At 25.0% G+C, this 23686-nt stretch overlaps 2 protein-coding genes across 2 annotated transcripts in view; both read left to right on the plus strand.

The window, feature by feature from the left end:
• The first annotated feature begins 311 nt into the window (after positions 1-311).
• LOC100199304 (uncharacterized) lies at positions 312-2158 on the plus strand. Its single transcript, XM_065795689.1, has one exon. It carries the CDS (start codon positions 359-361, stop codon positions 1877-1879), a length of 1521 nt encoding a protein of 506 aa, XP_065651761.1. The 5' UTR covers positions 312-358; the 3' UTR covers positions 1880-2158.
• Positions 2159-2470: 312 nt separating this feature from the next.
• LOC100199231 (leucine-rich repeat-containing protein 9) overlaps positions 2471-23686 on the plus strand; it is a 95008-nt gene continuing 73792 nt past the window's right edge. The window contains exons 1-7 of the mRNA XM_065795691.1: positions 2471-2566; positions 2649-2861; positions 18426-18566; positions 19196-19259; positions 20347-20417; positions 20793-20972; positions 22376-22531. Of these exons, the coding sequence (XP_065651763.1) occupies positions 2525-2566; positions 2649-2861; positions 18426-18566; positions 19196-19259; positions 20347-20417; positions 20793-20972; positions 22376-22531 (867 nt within the window). The 5' untranslated portion in view covers positions 2471-2524. The remainder of the gene's footprint in view (positions 2567-2648; positions 2862-18425; positions 18567-19195; positions 19260-20346; positions 20418-20792; positions 20973-22375; positions 22532-23686) is intronic.

A 23686-nucleotide genomic window follows, 5' to 3' on the forward strand; every position in this document is an offset into this window, starting at 1 on the left:
AAGTAAAGTTTTCATTTTTATGTTTTTTAAAATATATAGTTGAATAAAATAGAACACCAAAAATATTTTTTTTTTTGAAAAAAATTGCTAGCCCAAGTCAAAACCCTGAATCAATGTGTGGTACTCCTCGTATATACGTTTTACTCCTCATATATATGTTTTATAAAAGTCAATGTATATACACTTCTTACATATTTTATTTACCTAAGTCAGTTGATGTATTTACACTCTGGCGCACCTAAAAAATAAACAAATAAAAACAAGTTAATTAAAACAATAACATTTATATATATTTATATACACACACACTTTTAAATACAATATTCTTTTTAGAAAATATTTATATATAAAACTAAAAATGGCAACTGGAGATATAAGAAACAATTTACGCAAGCTTGTAAGTGAGCTTAAGAATATCAAATATGAAGAAAATCTTGATTTTGAGCAAATGATTATTGGAGTTTCTACACCCTTTTTGCCCATATTATTCCATGTTTTTATGGAATACTCCAGCGAATTAACCTCTTACTTTTTATCTAAAGGTTATAATTTCTATGGAAAGAGTGATTCAAGATTTCTAGAATCTGTTTATAGAATACTTGTTCAAGAGTTTCAAGAAAAACCTTTGCTTACAAAACAGCAGTTTTTTTCGATCGGATTTGCAGAAGTTAAAGTAATTTTTGTTACAAAAATTTTAAAACTTTGTATAAAAAAAAATAAGGATATTTTGTTAAAGCAAGCATTGAAAAAAAAGCTAAAGCATAATTCTGATCCAAGTCAGAGTGTTGTGTTTGGTAATGGTAGTTCAGAAAAAGGACTAAGATGTGTTTCAAATTTTGAGGACAATGAAATTAAACCTGTTGTAGCTCCATCTGCTGTTTTTAATAGTTTGCCTTTACCCACTCCAGAACTTGCTTTAACTCCAATTAAAAAAGGAAGTATTTATTCGAATTCACAATCCAAAACTTACTCTGAATTACCAAAACATGAAATGAATGAGTTAAAATCCAATGTAGAAAAGATTAAATGTGATTCTTATGTTGAAAAAGATAACTTTGATACTCTAAAAAAATCAACTCATTCAGAAGATTTATTTGTTAAGAAAGACAATAATTTTTATGTTTCTCCTCATATACTAAATCATTTAAAACAAAACTCAAAAGCTTTAGAACATCTGGTTAATCAAGCCAATTTATCAAAAGATGAGCCTTCACATGGAGCTTTAGATGGTTTAAGTTCATGCTTAAATTGTTTGAAAAATTCTGAATTAATACGTGATTTAGACATCAAAGTTCAGAAAATAGAACAAGCACTTGATGCATCATCTAATTTAAATGTTGATCTTAAAGCTAGAGTTTCAATTATGGAGATTCAAATTAAAGCAATGGAGAAGAAACTTTCAGAAAATAGTATTATTAACAAAAATGATAACATTGACTTACCTGATTTAGAAAATGAAAAGCCTTACAATTCAAATAACATAGAAAAAGGTAAAATCAGAGACTTGAAAAAAAAAGATGTTTCTTATTGTGAATATTCACCTGTAAAGTATACAGATGATGAAGAAATTATTAAAGATTTTAAACCAATAAGTTACAAAAATTTTAATGATGACTATTATTTAAGGGAGGAAGAAAAGGAAAATTTTGATTATTCTTCATTGAGCAATTCCAATATTGATTTTGAAATTTCAAAAGTTGATGGTAAACTATCATCAGTTGATAATAAATGTACTGAAAAAAATATTCAAACAAATATTTTAACATCAAACAATTTCATTTTTGATGCAAAGACAAGTGAAACTGTTAAAAGCGTGAAGCAGCGTTTGGAAGAGACTGAAAGGTTGTTGCTTGATAAAAAAAACAGAGTTTCTAATTGAATTTTATAAGATAATATTATTACAGACTAATATTGATTTCTGTTTTTATTAGAATTTTATAACTATCATATTTAATATTAATAAATTAGTTTAGTTTATGTAATTGTTTGTGGTATAATTTTTTTGTAAAAATTTATTTTGCTTGTATTGTAATTTGTAAGTTATTAACGCAATATTTATAACAAATGGAATAATACTATAATAATTTATCTTATCTTTTTTTATATAATATTGTACATATTTAAAGTTATGTTTCAAAAGATAGATATTTATTTTTTACTACTTTATCTTATATTGTCTATCGTGTTTATAATTTATTAGTTGTTTTTTAGTTCACTTGAATTAATACTAAACTGGTTAAATACTTTGATTATTACTCAACAAATTGATTAAAATAAAATTGAAATAATAAAATGTAAAAATAACTATATAGAGAGCTTGTTATTTATATAATATTTCCTCTTTCTCATTCAATATTTCAATATATATATATATATATATATATATATATATATATATATTTATATATATATATATATATATATATATATATATATATATATATATATATATATATATATATTTAATGATAGATTATGTTTTTAATATATATTTATATATCATAATTTTCTAAATGTCCTAATAATGGGTGTTAATCAAGAAGAACTTCATTGGATAGATGAGATAGTAAGTTTTATTATAAATTGTAAATTGCTTATTTAAGTTTATTTTGGTAACTTTTTTTTCACAAAATTAACTATTCTTATAGTGTGCATGTAATGGTTTGCAAAGTGAAAAATCAAGCCTCAATAGTATTGAGCATATAGAGCTATTTTTGAGTAGTATTCATATAATTCCATCTATGAAGTGTTTTATAAATTTATCTTTGTTGAAATTTGTTGGATCTAACATTTCAAAGATTGCAAATTTGTGTCAACTTGTCAATCTCAAAGAACTGTGGATATGCGAAGGAAATCTAAAAGTGAAAATATTTTTATTTATAATTAATAATGCTTTTAATAAATCACTTTACTTTAAATAATATAACACTATAATTGACTTGGGCTTTGCTTCTACTGACAAAAATATTTAAAATAATTTTGATAATTGAAGTAAATACAAGTCAAATAAAAAGTTTAGTATTTTACTGACAACTTTTTAACTGCTTTATCCATTTTATTAACCATAAAAATTTAATTTCTATTTTAAGAAACCTCTTTTGTCACAACATACATACATACATACATACATTTATTTCACCATGAAATATGAAAATTTACAATAATATTTTAATAACTCACATAAATAAGGTTAGGTGTCACTCATATAGTTAAAAACTGGAGTCAATGGAGTGACACCTAAAAAACAAACAAAAAAACAAAAACCAAATAAAACTATAAATAAAACAGAAAGAATTTAAAATAAAATAAAGAGAAAAAAAAATTTAAAAAAAAAAAACGAAAAGAAAAAAAAGAAAATAAAGCACTAATAAATAAAGATACTATTAATAATTGCAATAATAATAAAATAAAAATAATAATAGTATTAATAATAATGTGAATAAAAAAACATTAAAAATAGTAAATATATTATGATAACTTTACTAAAAATTATAACTAATGATAAAAACTATGGTAAAAATAATTATAGTAAAGTTTGTAACTATGACAGAAATTCTTAAAATAAACATAACAATTGCAATTGCTTTGTTCTTTACGTCAATTAACATTTTAATCAACTTGTTCTTTATTTTAAATTGAAGTAAAGATAGGATAATTCCTAAAACCAAAAATTAGAAAAAAAGAAATAAAAAATAATAAAATAAAGGAAATGTTGCAGTAATAAAATAAAATTAGCTGTAAAGAGTCAAAGTAACAGGAATTATTTTTTTCCGGATATTTCTGCAATTCCGGATATTTCTATATATTTTTGTGAATATCCAAATAGTTTTCTGGAAATACAAGTTGAAAATATTTTTTTGTCATCAAATAATTAAAAATTAATAGGTATCATTCATCAATTACTTTATGCTATATTTTACTTAGGTGAGTCATTATTTGTACAAATAATTTTTTCTTATTTGTACGCAAATATTTATTAATAAAGGGATTTCCAAGCATTAAGAGAAATAGGAGCAATTGCTCAGCTTTACGTGAATAAAAATTTGAGCAAAATGGCTAAAAATTATATTCACATAAAGCTGAGCAATTACTCAAACAATTATTTTTACCATAGTTTTTATTGTTAGTTATAATTTTTAGTAAAGTTATCATGATATAGTTACTATAAGTAATGTTTTTTTATTCACATTATTATTCAAAAAAATATTGAATTAGATTTAAATAAGATATAAAAGTATTTTATATCTTATTTAATGATTTCTTTTATTCAAAATATTTGATCACTGCTAAATTCCTTTAGACTGTTGTGATTAGTTATTGTTTTTTAATAATTATATCGTACTTTATGGTGCTTTATTTTCCTAGTTTTATCTAATGATTTATAAATTGAATCAAAATATTAAAGTTTAAATCATAATCTTTATTAATAATAAAAATATCTAGGAATTAAACTTAGAAATAAAATCGAATAAGAAATAAATTAAGAATGAGCAAAGCAACCTAAAGTCTATTAGATTATTTGAATATAGATGAAAACAAACGCTCAAAAGTTATTTGTAAATTTTACAAAATAAAAAATATCAATAGTAGGAACATCTGCCAAAAATATTTATTTACATTTTCATTTCGTGATTTTAAACTTATCTCTTTGTATGGTTTGGATCCATAAGTCATATAATTACTTTTCTACATTTTAAAAAGACACTAAAAGTGTAAGGAGCACCTGATAAAAGTCTGTTCAAAAAATATATAAAGGTTTAGTGGTTGCAGATATGCTTATATATTAATTTAGGCTTATGGTTTGTTGGCTTGTTTATGGAAATATATAAATACAAAAATTAAAAAGCTGATGTTTTTAAAACAATTGGCATCGATATATGTGATGTGGGGGCAGGGGGATATTCTTTTGGTAGCCTCCCCATACCTAAAATCGGTATGGCAACAATGATTTTTAAATATCACTTTGTTTGTGTTCACCTTGCTTAGTTTTATCTGAAGATAAGGAGTAAATTTAAATAACCATCTTGTTGTAAAAGGCATTTCTTTGAATACTTGAATTTAGCAGTGGATATAAGTGTATGCTTCTTTTGGTACGCTAAGAAAAGCTATTTTTTTTAAGATTTTGATAAATGTTCGAGTCACAAATATTTGTAAATATTTGTTGAAAAGTATTTTGAACATTTAGCAACTACATTTTAAAAGTTTTAATTTTAGTAGTTATTAAATGTTAAAAATACTTTAAGCAGTTTTCAGTCAATATTTACAAATAGCATAGTATTTGCAAAATTAAAATGATAGTAATTACACTTATTAAATGTTTACACCTCATATTCGAAGGTATTGGTTCCTAATACTAATTTAATTTAAGTATTATCTACATGTAATATAATGTGTTATATAGACGGCAACTATTTGAGTACAAAATATAAATGTTTTAATAAGCGTATTTACTACAATTTAATTTTTATTTTTATTTAAATATTAGCGGTTCTGTTTGTTTAACTTTTATTAAAAGTTAATAATTTTCACAGTGCTTTAAGGCGCTTTTTGAATAAAAGAGATAATTCAGTAAACTTAATGAGTAAAATGTATATCAAGTCTTCCTAGGAGACCCGTACTATTTTCCATCTTGTTTGTTCACCAAAAAGTTTTTTATTTAGACAACTTGGTCACGGTCATTTGCAAGTTTTATATATTAAACGCCAATACTTTGCAGCAAAAACTAAGTTTTAAAAACAAAGAAAGCAAAACTAACAAAATAGGAAATTAAAATAAATTTAAATTTAAAGAAAAAATAATAAATAATATTTTAAATAATTTGTGTACTGTTTTTATTTTCGTTTCTTTCGGGTTGTTATTTTCAGCAGCGAAATTGGACAAGGCAATGAAAAAAAAAAAAAAAAAAAAAAATTTTAAGTCGACATTAAAAAGACTAATTTTCCTTTACTTTATCTTTTTTTTTTAAAAAGGAAAGCAAAAATAAAAATTAAATATAAAATAATTATCTGTTTGTAAAATATATTTGTATAATTTTAATGTAAATAATATATTGTCCCTATATAAATACTTCTATGTAATGCACGCATATATGTTAATATACACTTATATTTTGGTTTGTTCATGTATGCATATATACGTATCTACTTCATAGGCTCTACTTTCTTCATCCCTTTTTTAATTATATAATTAAATTTGTAAGTTCATCAGTATATGCACGTTTAGTTTATTTGGATAAGGCATTTACTTCATACATGGAATGTAATTTGAAACCCACTTCTGTCCAATTTTTTATTATTTTTCTCTTAAATCACGCTGCTCATATATTTACTTTGTAACCATTTTCTTTGCAACCAGTTTATTTAAAGATGGCTTTTCCCCTTTAAATGGAGTGCTTCTTTAATTTTCAATTTTTCTAAAGCTCAGTCCAAAAAATTACTTTAAATCTAAACATCCGGTTCTCATTTCTTATTTAACGAGAAATAATATGATCAATTAGATGGCATTGCCATGGTTCTCCTTTAGCGCCAATTTTAGCTAATATTTTTATTGGGTTTTGCGAACAAAAATGGGTTAGTAATTGCTCCTCCTCCATACCAATTTTCTATAGACATTATGTGGATGATATTATCACTATTTTTAATTCAGAGTTTGAAGCTCAGAAATTTTTTACACATCTTAATAAACTTTAGATTTAGTAAAATTTGAGTAAAATCCTATACATGGAAGCTTATAATATCTTATATTATGATTATCAATACTATTTTTTTACAGATGGATTTAACTTTTTATTAACAAATAATTTAATTTCAGTGTCAACTATTTTAGGTGGATATTATTCCCTATTGTTATAAAATTGGTCTTATATGTTGTTTAATTGATAGAATGTATAAAATCAACAACGCATGGCTAGGATTTGATAAGGACATAAAAATCTATCTAATGCTTTAAAAAATAACCAATATCCACCTAAAATAGTTGACACTGAAATTAAATTATTTGTTAATAAAAAGTTAAATCCATCTGTAAAAAGATGGTATTGATAATCATAATATAAGATATTATAAGCTTCCATGTATAGGATTTTACTCAAATTTTACTAAATCTAAAGTTAATAAAATCAATAAAAAAATATTGTAAAGATGTTATAATTAATTTAATTTTCACTACCAAAAAATTACAAAACAGTTTATGTATAAAAGATCCACTTCCTAAGCTGCTCAAATCCAATGTTGTTTACAAATTTTCTTGTGCTGGATGTAATGCCAGTTATATTTGAGTAACCTCCAGACACTTAACAGCAAGGACTCATTAGCATCTTACAAGTGACAAACAATCTAATATTTATAAGCATTTATGTTTATCTGTTAATTGTAAAAATCTAAGTAACTATAATTGTTTTAAAATTTTGGATACTGCTCCTAACAAACAAATTGAAAATTAAAGAAGCACTCCGTATTGAATGGGAAAACCCATCTTTAAATAAACAAACTGTTCATTATAATATAAGTTTGTCTATCTAGTTTCTTTTTTTTTTTTTTTTTTAATTTTTTTTTAATTTAATTATTTATTTTTATTTTTTTGCTATTTACGGTATCATAGTTTGTATTATAATTTTTATTGGTTTGTAACAATTCTATTTGTCTGTTAATATTTCTCTGTAATGTCTTCAAATTTTGATTTTAAATTTATATCCAGAGTTTTAAATTGTAATTTTATTGTTTGAAAATGTACTATGTTAACTACAAAACAAGTCAAGATTAAAAATATTGTGTTTTTCTTTAAAATATGTTCACATTTATTGGTATTGCGTTGCTCATATATATATATATATATATATATATATATATATATATATATATATATATATATATATATATATATATATATATATATATATATATAATATTTAAACAACTTTAAAAAGTATTCTACACAATAGAGTGCTCAATGTTCTTAACAGAACAGAGCAATTATATTAGTAGTAGAAAATCACTTAACAAAAATTTTTTCCATTTAAACACAGTGTTAAATGGAAAAAATTTTTGTTAAGTGATTTTCTACTACTAATATATATATATATATATATATATATATATATATATATATATATATATATATATATATATATATATATATATATATATATATATATATATATATATATATATATATATATATATATATATATATATATATATATATATATATACATACATACAGTACTGTGAATAAGTTTTAGACCACTTACATTTTTTCTAAAAAAATCCCGGAGAATTCTTCTCTAATATTTAAGTTTGTAGTTCTATATTATAAACTTGTTAAAACACATGAATTTCACACAAAATATGGAACAATTACAAACTTTTTAATGTCAAACTTAAAAAAAAACTCTTAATATTTACTATGTCCTCCTTTTGCCTCAATCCCAGCCAATATTTGCTGGGAAATAGATTCATAAAAGTTAGTTATAAAATCCTGGGGTATGTTGTGCCATTCTTTTTGAAGTACTTCAAAACATTCTTTAGCATTTTGGGGAGCATGTTTGACCTTCTTTCTGTCCAGGTAATCCCAAATATGCTCAATTATATTCAAAACTGGACTTTGGGGAGGCCAGGTCATCAATTCCAGTTAACCTTCCTCTGCCTATTCATTTAAATAATTTTTTGCCACTCGAGAACAATGTTTTGGGTCATTGTCCTGTTGCAGAATAAAATTATGACCTATTAGTCTCATTCCAGATGATACAGCATGGTGCCTTAGGATATCCACATAACGTTCCCCGGTGAGTCGCCCCCCTATTTTGATCAAATCACCTACTCCAGATGAAGATAAACAGCCCCAAACTTGTAAAGAGCCTCCTCTGTGTTTAGTAGTAATATTTAAACATTCGGGTTGATAAGCTTCTTCAATTCTTCTTCAAACATATTGGCGTCCTTTCATTCCAAAAATTTCAAATTTGGACTCATTGGTGTACAGAACCCGATTAAACATTTCCTGGGCCCAATCTTTGTGTTGTTTTGCATATTTAAGTCATTTTTCTTTATTGCCACACCGTAATAATGGTTTTCGAATCGCAACACACCCTCTTAATCCCGATTTAAGTAGGTGCTGTCAAAAAAAAGAAGAGCTGACATTTTTCCCAGTTGCTGTGTTAATATCTTTTGCCAGCTCGGTTGATGCTTTTTTTGTACTTCTTAAAGATAGAGTTTTTAAATATTTATTGTCATCTTTTGTTAGCTTAGGAGGTCTACCACTTTTCTTTCTATCTTCAAGGGAGCCAGTTTCTCTGATTTCTGTAACAGCATTCTTCGAATATCCTGTTTTGGATGTAGTTGTTATGACACATCGTTTTAATAAATAAACAAACAAATCCCTCATGTTTCCTCATCAATTTTGTTTATTAATTCAAAATAATATATTCTTGCAACTTTTTTTATATATTATTAAACTTAAGTACGCTTTAAAAAAATTACATAGGATAAAAATTGTAAATACATCTAATTATACAAGTGGTTTAAAACTTATTCACAGTACTGTATATATATATATATATATATATATATATATATATATATATATATATATATATATATATATATATATATATATATATATATATATATATATATATATATGTATATATATGTATATATATATATGTATATATATATATGTATATTTATATACATATATATGTATATATATATACACATATACACATATATATATATTACATATATACATATATATATGCATATATATACACATATATATATACATATATATATATATACATATATATACATATATATATATATATATATATATATATATATATATACATATATATATATATATATATATATATATATATATATATATATATATATATATTTATATACACACACACATATATACACATATATATATATATTTATATACACACACACACATATATACACATATATATATATATATATTTATATATATATATATATATTTATATATATATATATATATACATATAAAACTGACTTGCACTTCATAAAAATTTTTTTATTTCATCCTAACATTTTGTTTTTATTATTTTGTATAGTTTTTTTTAAATTTATTTAATTGTTTAGTTTTTAAATGGATTTTTATCTTTCTTCATTACAAGGATAGTGAAAATATTAGGTTTTTTTAGCAATAAAAAAAACAGAAAAAGTGGCCTGCACTTTATAAAAATTTCTTTATTTCATTGTAACGTTGTTTTTTAATTATTTTTTATAGTTTTTTTTAATTTATTTTACAATTTAGTTATTAAATAGATTAAGAAATAATATTATAAAAATTTTATAATTTAATCAATCGTTTTAATAAAGCAACAAATTACTGTTATACAGTATGTAGTCATTTTATAAAATTGATTGAATGGATGAAAAGCAACCGTAGCGTTTTATTCTGTTTCTTCCTGGAGCATCTGGTGTTTTCTTAAAAATTTTTATAATTTATGTAGCAATATTAACAAGATCCAATTTAGTATATATATATATATTGTTGTTTTATCAATATAATGGATCAAATTATAAAAAATTTTATAAAGTTTTTTGAGTTCATTTCTTTTTCTTGTGCTTTGTAAATAAAAATGTTAATGAATAATAAGGTTTTAAAAATTTAATTACAACATCTCTAAACTATGAAGCTATAGAATAATAAAACCTTGAATCATTACTTTTAGAATTTTTTTTAATTCTTTACATAACTAGTTTTATCTAATCAATTATTTCTGTTCAATTAATTTATATACTTTTCTTATATTCTTACAATTTTTATATTACGAGTGCAAATTAAATATCAAATCAAACTGTTTGTAGTTTGTATTATTATAGATAATAGCATTGTTTTAACTATGTTACTCCTATCCAGATACTATTCAGTACGGAGTACTATCTATGCTTTGAGTTAAGTTCTTCACCAAATTTAAAAATGACTAAAGTACCAAAAACTGTAAAACACAAAAAACCATCATCATCACCAAGTTCTCTAAACTTATCACTTTTCTTCTGTTGAGTCTTATCTCTTGCAAAGTTTACCATACCTACTTGCTCTTTGTGAGACTAATTAGAGTTTGGCTGTCTCACCTTGTGATCTTAGTGTTGATGGATATCTTCCTTTAATTTGGTAAGACTGATAGTCACATGCTTGGCTTGGGCATTTACATTTGTAAGAATTCTCCCATTTGTTGGGAAACTAGGTTTGAATCCACAGACTGTTCTTATATGTGCTTTTGTTGAGCACCACTTCACTCTTTTGCCTTTCTCTTTGTTCTATATCACTCTTCTTCATCTCATGACTGCACTCTTTTCTATGTTATTTCTGATCAAATTGACCATGCCCTTTCTCTTTATTCTTCAGCCAATATCATTATTCTTGGTGACTTTAATGCTCATCACACTGAATGGCTTTGTTCTAGTGTCAGTGACTCTGCAGGTGTTAAGGCCACAACTTTTGCCTTTCTCAATCTACTAAAATCATTTTGAAAAATTTTAGACGAACGCCAATGCTTGCATAAATAAAAATAAAGAAATTGACATTTTTTTTTCTTTTTTTTTTAAATAAATATTCGCATGTTTGTTGATTTGTCATGCCCTGGTATGTAAGTGAAAAATTTAGTTAATCTAATTTTTCAAAAAGTATCTAATAATGACTTAGTGAAAGTAGATTCCTAAGATTCTGGGGCTTCTAGTACTTTTTATGAAATATAAGCATATTTAAAAAAAGTGTTACATAAGTAAAGAAAACCATGTAGTGGAATCATTTTTCTACATTTTTATAAAGGTTAAAACTGGTAGAAGAGTTGAAAATGCAGGTTTTTTTATATATCAGATTTATTGCTGTTTAATGTATTTTAAATCCATTCAAATGTAATAAATTCAGTATAGTATAACAACAAAGTTAAAATATGGAGAAATTGTATAGTATCATTTTTATCATATACGAAAGGAGATATATAGTTATAAATTATTTATATATAGCCATTTTTAATAAATTAAGTCAAGATACATTTGATTTCAAAATTGAATTCAGTTACTTCACTTTCACTTGATTCAGATAATCCCCACTGCTTTTCCGGATATTTTTTTTAACTTATAACTTTTTCGGATATCCAAGCATTTTCAATACATATAAGTTTAGGTATATATTTTGGAAATATATTTGTTTTTTAAACTTTTTCACTCAACACTCATAGAAAAATGAGGAAAAGTTTGAAAAAAAAATTAGAAATAACTCAGCTAAAAGCAAAATTAAGAGGAAAATAAGGAAAATTATATTTCAGATTTTTTCTGGATAGTTTACCCAAACGATTCTCCTGATTTTTAAAATAAACCTGGATGAGCTATGAATCTGTCTTCTTTTTCATCATTTGCTTTTGTAGAAGGTTGAATTAAGCTTATCTGATCAAAAATAGCTGTTTGTCACTTTTGTAAAAAAAATTTCAGTAACACATTCAATTACATTTTTCCTATCACTATCAGTAATATTTGGATCATTGATTTTAATGGCCAAGATAGCCTTAAGTGTTTTGTGGCTAATTCTGAGCTTTTAGCCTGACAAGCATTGTCAGCAGACTAAAGGCTCTCATTCCACTGATGAGTTAGACTTAAATAAGAATATGATTAAACTTGCTATTTTGACTAATTAATTTGGGTACTCAGTTTGCTGATGTTTCAAATGGCTTCATATATTGCGGGCTGGTTTACCAAGGGAATTTACCTTTATAAAATTTTCGAATTTTAAAAAATTTTCTTAACAATTTTTAATTAAAGATCCTGTTTTATCAAAAACTTATTTAAATTGTGCATAAAGTTCTTTAATTTGGTTTGATTTATTTGATCTGTCATTTAATTTGACTTATCTTCACTGGTTCTGATCAAATCACCACATGTTGTTGTATACTGGTGTATTTGTATTAGAAAAACAACTCTTGAGTACTAAATTTAGTTATTCTATAACTGTTTTCTTTTCAGCTGTGTTTCTTTTACTAAAATCTTCATTCACATTAGTTATTCAGGCCTTGTTTTAAAGCGTTACGCGTAGAGCGATTTACGTACATCTTAAGCAATTATACGTAAGCAGTAAGCAATTTTGGTTATGCAACTTTTTATTATAACTTTTAAATTATTCTATAAGCGGTAAGATAAAAGTAGTAATTAATTTTTTAATAGAGCGCATCAACTTTTAAATGGTGTTTATGTAAAAATATTAGTTACAAAAGTTTGAATGACGATTATGTTAGAAATAAGTGCTATTTACTAATGAAAAAACTCAAATAAAATTAAAAATTTATTCTTATTTTTTTTATATTTAATTTTAATGATTGATTTCTTCTCTGAAAAATGCTTATACTTTAAGCTTGAAGCAAAGATCATAATAATATAATTTAATTCTGATATAAAATATATGATTTAGTTAAATACTAATTTAATATGAATATAAAATTTTATTCTGATAAAAAAAAATTTAATTAAATTAATTGATTTAAAAAATAATTAATAAAAATAATTTATTTAAAAAATAATTAATAAAAATCAATTAAAAAATTAATTGATTTAAAAAATATATTTAAGTTTATTAAAATTAAAGTTAATGCTTAGGTTTAACCTTACTGTCAAATTTATTTAAAAATATTACTAAATATTGTTCAATATTTAAATTTTGTTTGTTCTTAAAAAAAATTAGCTCATTTTAATTGCAATTATTTTAATGGTTTTCCTTCTAAAACATTTTTTTTACTCAAAATTAAATTTTAAATGGCTGCATCAAAAATTTGCACAAAGTGTAAGTTAAAATTTTTTTTCTATAACACATTAAAAAATAATCACAGCGATTATTTTTTAATAAACAGTGATATAATTTTAATAATTGATATTTGGAAAAATAATCTTTGTTTTCACAACAAAATCGTTAATAAAATAATAAACTTTTAATAAATAAAATAAAGTAACGTGATTTATTTGTTACTCGCTAATTTTTTTTAAATAAAAAATCATTTTTAGTTGCAAAGCTGCAATTAAAAATTTAAGAAATAATCATTTAAAAACTCAAAAATTTAACATATTTTAATTTTTCATTTTTCATAATTTTTTATTGCGATTCATGCAAATGTCGCATTAAATTTAATATTAAATTTAATTATTTAATATTAAAAATATATATAAGAAAATTAACATTCTCTTATAGTAATAATAAAAAAGAACTTTAATAATATTTAACTCGTTTTGCGGTAATTAATATTATTGCAGTAATTTAAAAAAGTTAATGTCTTTGAAAAATGAAAAAAATAAAGACTATTTTATGATGTCAAATTCACATCAGGCTATTGCGTTAAGTATTTTTTATTTAACACAAGGCCTGGTCATTTGAAACTTAACTACAAATTGCCTACAATCTTTTTTAAGTTTGTGGCCATCTTTTCCATTAAAGCATTTTGTAACTACTTTGCTTATTGATACAATGACAAAGAAATCCATGTGGCTAGTAATTGTATCTTATTAAAGGGGCATTAAATGGCTTTATACAAGTTTGCTTTAAGACATAAGCCATGGATTTTCAATCATTTTTGATACTAGAGTTATTAACTCCAATATAAGGTAGCAGCAGACCATACACATAAATTGATAGGAACTAAACTTCTTCAGTAACCCTTTAACTTTTACTTTTACTGCAGGTGTGTTCTTTGGGTCTGCAATAACATTTTTAAAAACAGTTATTAAGGGTTTCTACAGTGCCAGAAATTATTTATACGTTGTATGACAATAATACATAAACCTATTACCTAAATTGTATATATATATATATATATATATATATATATATATATATATATATATATATATATATATATATATATATATATATATATATACACATATACATATACATTTGTTATCTCTATTTTCAAAAATTCTGGAGAGCCATCTTACTTGTCTAACTACCTTCCTGCTAATCTTCTTCCTATCATAAGCAAGGTTTTTGAGTCTTTAATTAACAAACATTATCTTAAATCTAATAATTTACTTTCTGATCATCAATATGAGTTTCAATCTTCTTATTGCTTCTCACTGCTGATTTGTTAACTGTAATTACCAATATGTTTCATCGTGCATTTGATAGTTGTGGAGAGGTTTAGGCTGTCGCTTTCGACATTTCTCAGGCCTTTAGTAAATTTTGCATGCTGGTAACATCTTTAAGACTATTGAATTCTTCTCTGCCAATCATAGTATAAAAACTGTCCTTGATGGCCCTATACTTTTTTTTTTTTATGCCACCATAGATGTGAGAATTAAAAATTCTCATATCTAAGATGGAATTGTTTGTTGATGGTACTATTTATTCTTATCTTGATAAAAAGCCAACACTCTCTGATTGCTTGAAAAGAGCATTTGAGTTTGATAAGAATCTCACTTTTGCTTCAGCATGAGGCTCTCAGTGGCTGGTGGACCTTAACTCAGATAAAAATCAATTTTTTTTCAGCTAATCGTTATCGCAACAATGTAGATCTTCCTATATTTAGTTATGTACTCGATGAGTCATCAACCGTTCATCTTCTAGGATTATCTCTTACTTCCGATTTTTCTTAGAAACCATATATAAAATGCATAACAAAATTGGCTTTGTTAAGGTTACGTCTCTATATCATGCTTGTTACTTTCTTACTCCATGTTCTGTTCTTTATCTCTATAAATCTTAAATCCGGCTTTGTATAGAATACCGTTGCCATATCTGGAGTGGATCTTTGAATGATGTCCTTTCTCTTTTAGACAAGGTGCAAAAATGTATTAAAAACATAGTTGGACCTGCTATTGCAGCCAACTTTCAACCATAGTCACATTGTCATAATGTTGCTTCTCTTTCTCTTTTCTATAAATAATGTAATGGGCACTGCTCTAAAGAGCTAGTGTCTCATCTTCCATTTACTAAAATTTATTCATTCATGTTACTCATAATTCAATTAAGTCTTATCCTTTTACTAAGACTTTTTTGTCCTTTTTTTTTTCTAGAACATCATTTCTTTGGAATTTGCTACCTTCTTGTTTTCCTGATTCATTTAATTTGCAATCTTTTAAGTCGTCTGTTAATTGTTATCTTGCTTTATAAACTTGATCTTTTCTCATCCAGTAAGTTCCAACTCTAATAGTAGTTACTTGCACCCTTGTTGGGTGTGAAGACGTTTAAAGTATATATATACATATATATATATATATATATATATATATATATATATATATATACACACATACACACTACCGTTCGTAAGTTTGGACGCACCTAACAAAAATAAACAAAATGCGTTTTAACTCATAAATAGAATTAATTAAGAGTGTCTACATTGGTCTCATCATAAAGTACTGTGAGAACATAGTTAAGAGAGATATTTTTAAAATAAATATATTCTTACATTATTAAATTTGTTATTATTTACAAAATAAAATAAACAGAAACATTTTTAAGCGATATCTACGTATCGTAAAATAAATAGATTTTTAAATAAGATTACTTTTTATTTTGTCTATTCTCATTATTAGTTAAACTTTTAAGCTGAGTGTGTTATAAGATTTTTTTTTTCTGTTTTAAAAAGTTAATAAATCTATAGTTTTTGAAATTTAATTATTTGATTGATTTTGAACTATCAATTTTCGGTAAGAAAATTTTTCTAACTTTATTTCTCATTTTTTCAAATTAATTATTTTATTTTAGTATTCTTATAAGATTCGTTATTTAAAATGGCAAAAAGAGGGCAGATAAATTTAGAAAAACATATAGAAATTTGGACTTTTCATAATTTAGGCTTTTCTAATCAAGAAATTGATCGACGTCTTAGCATTTCAGAGAATTGTATCTGTAAAATGATTAAAAAAATGTAGAAACGGGGTCTTTCTGCAATCGTAAAAGAGTAGGGAGACTTCGTTCTAATACAAAAAAAGAGGATAAGTACATAGTAATTAATTCTTTACAAAATCGTAGAGCGTCAGATTTAGCAAGCACCAGATTTAGCAACTGATTTTAATGAACATCATACCACAAAAATAAGTACGACGACGGTAAAAAGGTGACTTTTTGAAGTAGGGCTTAGAGGTTGTGTGGCTGTTAAAAAACCACGTCTTACAACTGTCCACAAACAAAAAAGATTAGTCTGGGTCAAAGAACACAAGAATTGGACGGTAAGAGTAGAATAGAGTACTTTGGTCAGACAAATCAAAGTTTGAAATTTTTGGGAATAAATGCCGATCATTTGTTTGTCGTCAGGTAGGAGAAAGAATGCTGGAGCAATGCAAACAATTAAGCATGGAGGTGGGAATATAATGGTTTGGGGTTGTTTCGGTGGTGGCCAAGTGGGATCAATTGCCAAAATTGACGGGAAAATGACAAAAGAAGTCTATTTAAAGATTTCGAAAGAACATGTTTTAGTCTGTGGAACTGAATTAATTGGCGAGCGATTTGTGTTCCAACAAGATAACAATCCTAAACACACTGCTAAAGTGGTTAAGCAATATTTAAATGAAAAACAAGAGGAAAGATTGTTGAAGGTCATTACTTGGCCACCATAGAGTCTTGATTGAAACCCAATTAAGTTATTGTGCGACCATTTAGATCGAGAAGTCCGAAAAACTCCACCAAGAGGTAAAAATGATCTTTGGGAGGCAATCCAAAACATATGGAAAAATATTGATGAGGAAAATTAAAAAAAATTGATTGATCGCATGCCACGTATCTGCCAAGCGATAGTCAAAGCTAAAGGTGGCCATTTTAACGAAAAGATTATTTAAATAAAAACATTTTTATTTTAGTTATTATTTTTGATACTATTTTTTTTTTCTTCTTTAAAACTAATAAAAAAACATAAAATTATTGATTTGTTTTATTTAAGTCACAAATCAAAATTATTCTGACACATTTTTCTCTTAATATCTGTAGTTGCGATAGGTGCGTCCAAACTTATGGACGGGAGTGTGTGTATATATATATATATATATATATATATATATATATATATATATATATATATATATATATATATATATATATATAACTTCTGACATCAAACTAAAATAGCTGCTACCAGGGGCTTCAGCACCTACATCAACTATCGTATTGCCTGCTGCCGCAAAGGAGTGCGGTTACATCAACTGAGGGTTTGGTAAGAATCTAACTGGAATAATAAAAGGAAAGATAACTGCTCCACAGTAATCTTTCCTTTTTATTATTTTTTGTTTTTTTCATTTCCTGAAAACACTGTATGTTATAAAGGTAGGAGAAACAAGTAACAATTTGTTATCTATATATGCTATAGTTGTATGAGCGTATAAAGTGCATGTATTTATGTATGAATAATAGTATGTTTGAATAAGTTTGTTTATAATTTTGAACTTAAATTTCATTAGAGGATTGAAGCACTTGACAGTAATATTGCAATTGAAAAGCTCTATCTGTATAGTAATCAAATCGAAAGAATAGAAAACTTGTCTCTACTTGTCAAACTTAAAACCTTGTGGTTGAATAAGAACAAGATCAGCATTATTGAGGTATTTATAAAATAGTTTTTACTGTTTGTACACCAGTTAACTTCTGTGTAAACTTATTATGATTGACCTATTGTAATAAACATTGCAGTTGGCTTAAATATAAGACATTATTAACATGTTAGTTTCTTGAAGAGTAACTAAAAATAAAGCTAATGTTATATACATATATATATATATATATATATATATATATATATATATATATATATATATATATATATATATATATATATATATATATACATATATATATATATATATATATATATACATATACATATACATATACATATACATATACATATACATATACATATACATATATATATATATATATATATATATATATATATATATATATATATATATGTATATATATATATATATATATATATATATGTATATATGTATATATATAAATATGTTATACACTAAATTTATCTCAACATTTTGCAATTCATTTTTGTTATTTAAGGATCTTTAATTTTTTGTGGCATCAGGTAGCCATAAAGAAAATTTCTTGATGTGAACATTTTTATAAATGTTAAAGTTAATTAAAATAATAATAATTGTTCTATAATATTTAAAAAAATTTTAATTGCATTCTGATGACTTATTGTTTAATTTAGAATTTGTCTGATTTGGTAGAACTTCAAAATCTTAACCTAAGTGATAATAATATCTCTAAAATAGGTATGCACATTATTTAACAACACTTTAACTAATACACAATTTGCATTTAAAATATTGATCAAATATACATTCAATTTTAACATTGAAACATTCAAGTTTAACTTTAGCGCTAATGTTGATGTTTACGAGTATTCCTAATTACACTTATACTTGATAAGATAGATGAGGAAAATAATTAATATTTTAGGATATTTTTCTTCAGTCAGTTTTTATTTCTGATAACTGCAATTCATAAGTGATATATTAAAGTAACTTTTTTACAGACTTGTTTTACTCTTTAGTACAAATATTTTTTGTGTGCATACTTTAGACATAAAATTGCTTAAAATTTGTAATACAGTTATTTTTTATTACAAATCCTGCTCCAGTGCCTGTCTATTTTAATACTCTTGCTATTTCAGTGGATCTAATGATAATTTTGTTTAACTGGGCATTAGTATCGTAAGTCCTGTTTTCATTTTTCAAAAGTTAAAATTTACATGAAAAGTTTGGCAGTAAGAAAAAGCTAATTATTTAGAAAGAATTTATTTTGAAGGTGTTTTGTTTTTATTTTGTATATATTTTTCTACCCAACCTCATTGACAGAGAAATATGCAATATAAATTGCTGCGTCAAAAATCAATTTGTGTGTTGTGCTACCATTTTGTCAAGTTTGATTGTTCTTTTTGCTTACAACGTGAATTCTTACTACTGTAGCACTACTGCATGGCTAGAGTAGCTTAACAAGTACTTGATTTGATTTAGTTTTCCTAAATAACAGATTTTTAAAATCAATTTTTAAATAAACACAAATAAGCCTCTTACGCAAACTATTTTTTTTGGTCAAAGTATGTTGCTCACCCTTGTTAATATGCACAATACTACTACTGACCTCTCATGGAAGCCATATATACAATCCATTGCAAAGTTAGCATCTGCTAAGTTTTTCTCTCCTTATTATGCTCACCATTTTCTTATTCCTAATTTTACTCTCTTCCTCTATAAATCTTGTATTCAACCTTGTATGAAATATTGTCTTATAAACATACTTATAAACAAATTTTAAGATTTATTTATTCAATGTTTTAAATGCTTTAATTTTATTTAGGGAAGTCATTGAGCTGTAATGCAGAGTTGGAGGAATTAAACTTATCAGGAAACTTGATTTTTTCTTTAAAAGTAAGAAACAAACTCAAACACACACAAGTCTTTAACTAATTGATTATTATAATTGAATTATTATAATTTTTTTTTCAGTTGTAAATATTAAAAAAAAAATATTTTATGTGAAAAAATGTAATGTATAATTACTTGCTTAGTTACATTTATATCACACCAGTTTGATGCAAGATGAATGAAGTTAACAACTACTGTTAAGTTGCAAACTTTTTCCTTTTAAAACATTGGGTTACTAGCATAAATTTTTTGTCATTTTCTAATATCACAAGATATTTGTAAATATGCAGTTATTGAAATAATAAATTTGCATCAATTTGGTGAGCTGTGGATGTAGTACAGATTAAAAATGTATTTTTTTTTACATAAATTTTTTAGGACATTACAATTTTGGCTTGCCTACCTAAACTTGTCTCTTTAAGTTTGAATGACCCATTGTCATCAACTAATCCTGTTGGATTACTAGCTAATTACACAACTTTTATTCTTTATCACTTGCCGTGTATTAAACATCTTGATTCATTTGATGTGTCTCAAGGATTAAAAAATGCTGCTGAGGTTTTTTTGATTTTGTTTTAATGTATGCTGTATATACTGGTGAAAAATTTATATAATAAAAAATATTTGAAAGTTATTTAGACCATGCACTTAAAAAAAGGTGTCATATTACGAAGTTGATTTATACACTGGTATATACAGTATTTTATACTACTTTTTAAATTTTGTTGTTTTTATTTATTTTTTTATTTATATCTAGAGATTTGTAAGTGAAACATCACTCTTGTCAAAGTGAATCTCTTTAAATACTTAAAGATTTGGACTCAAAATTATTAAATGGACTTATTTCATAAGCACTTCTGCGTGGTACATGAGCTTATGGTTTTTTTTTTAAATAAATTTAGTTTCAAATTAAAAATGAGAGTTACAAAGCTTCAAGTTTAAGGAAAAAATAATATGTTTTTTAGCACAAAGGAACTGTTAGAGTAAAAAAATGCTGCTTTGCAACTGTTTGTTTACATGGTTTCAATGAGAGGTCAATAGTGAATGATAATAACTGCTATACATCATAACACTATGGACACATGTGGTGTATAACTTTTCCTTAATCTTTTATGATATATCTTTTGTTATTGAAGATTTTTCTCAAATTATCCCAAGGCGTTTCACTCTTGCCTGTGTCTCTTCTGTTCCACCACCTGTTCCAATTATATCTTTGAGACAATAACAGTCAAACACACACTGTACCTTTTTTGGTTGATTTAAAGTATGTTTTTTATACTCAAAACCTATAATATTTAGGTTACCTCATGTGCCACTTCATTACTTGTGCATAAAATCTGCATATAATTCCCATACTAAACCAACACTGATTTCTTTAAAAAGAAATTTCATAACAATAATAAAAAGCAAAGGACTGAACACTGAATCTTGATGCACACCAACTTTTACTTTAAAAGTATCACTTTTAACTTTCATTCTTTAAAAATATTACTTTCTACATCTTGTGTTTTAGTTGCTGTGACAAGATTTTCTTGTCACAGCTTTTTATTTTATTGACAATAATTCTTTTTATGATGGTCAAATAATTTTATTCTATGATACAAACACCATTTTAGTGTGTCTTATATAAATCTATAAATCTTTACCATTCAACTTTTTTTGTAATTACTTGGATTTTATCTTCATGCACAATTGCATTGTAAAGATCTGGCTGATTTCACTTTTTTACAAGTAATTAGTTCTGCTAATTACCATATTCACTGCAAGTAAATCTTTATTTTATTCAAACTTTTTGTTTGATATACTAATACTGAACATACTGTTAAAGAAATGTTATATAAATTTGAGAATTAAACAAATATGATTTCAAGTCAATGTTATTATTTTTTAATGTTGATGTCACTAAATCTCAGTATTAAATTTATTTTTGGTATTTCCTGTATAATAACTTTTCTTTTTAGACAACAGTTATGAAAAAGAAGACTTTTTATAGGGTGCAAATCAAAAAAGTGAATAGAATGTTTTATCATGTCAAATCTATTTTAAGAGAAGAACTATGCAAAATGCAAGAGAGTTCTGACATAAATATCCGAAAGATTTGCTATTCAATCAAAGAGGTTTTTATTTTTTTCCCCTATAAATGTTTACTCTTTATTTGTTTATATTTAAAATGTATAATACTTTTTGTTTTATTTGGTCCGATTTTATTTGGCCCGGTTACCAGAGCCACAAACAAAGTTGAACAGAAAAGTTTATATACATTTTTAGTTTTTGGGATCAAATGCAAATACAGTATTTAGAGCAAGATAGAGCTCTAAATCTTTATCTACTTGGTGTTATGTTTAAGGATGAAAATTTCCCAGAAATTTTCAAAAAAGTTATTTTATTAAAAAATAAAAATTAAATGTCTTATTTTGATTGGAGTTACAAAAGCACATTCTCCTATAAAGGCAAAGAGTTTAAACTTTTTTTCTTGGGTTTGGTTGATTAAAAGTTGTATCAATGTGTATAGAGTTTTTTGTTTGTACTGGTGATAATTTACTAACTTTAACGATCAGTGATTGTTGAATGTTACCTTCTCACCTTGACTACACCACATCAACTTGATATCAAAGTGTAATTTAATTTTGCTGTATGTCAGCTAAAGACCCTTTACAGCTGAGCACGCAACTTTACATATTGTGGTCAACAATGAAGTGATATTTTATTCCTATAAATGAACATTTACTTCAATCCAGTCAACAGTCAAACAAAACTGTAGCAAGAAGACTTTTTAACTTCTAGCATACCTTTTGCTGTTTTAGCTGAAAGTAGCTCAGTTGTGTGGTTTTTTGGTTTGGCATTTAGAAGCTCAAATTAAGTGCTTCACAGAATTTTTAAAAAGCTTCACTTTTACAAATGACAAATGAGCAGGTCTTTAGCATTAACATCAAACAGTATGTTGGTAGCATCTTGCTGTCAATGGTCTGGTGTCTTCCATTTATATGGTGGTACAGATATTAAAAACTTCTATCTCAAGGTTAATATTTTAGCATCAAGTAAAGTCAGTCATATGACTGACTTTACTTGGTGCTAAATTATCAAAATACTATTAGTTAAATATAAATAAAATATTGACTTAAATGTTGCAACTCCTATTTAATACATAAATATTTAATATATAAAACACAATGGAGAATGTGTATAAATATAATAACTTACCTTGAGATAAACAAGTTGAATGTTCCAATATGAGGTGCACTCACTACTTTTCCACAACGTTTGCAATATTT

This window comes from Hydra vulgaris, chromosome 04 (genome assembly GCF_038396675.1).
Source record: "Hydra vulgaris chromosome 04, alternate assembly HydraT2T_AEP".
In the NCBI taxonomy this organism is placed as follows: Eukaryota; Metazoa; Cnidaria; class Hydrozoa; order Anthoathecata; family Hydridae; genus Hydra; species Hydra vulgaris.

Coding starts and splice junctions, on each gene's coding strand:
- LOC100199304 (XM_065795689.1), top strand. CDS start 359: ATGGCAACTGGAGATATAAGAAACAATTTACGCAAGCTTGTAAGTGAG.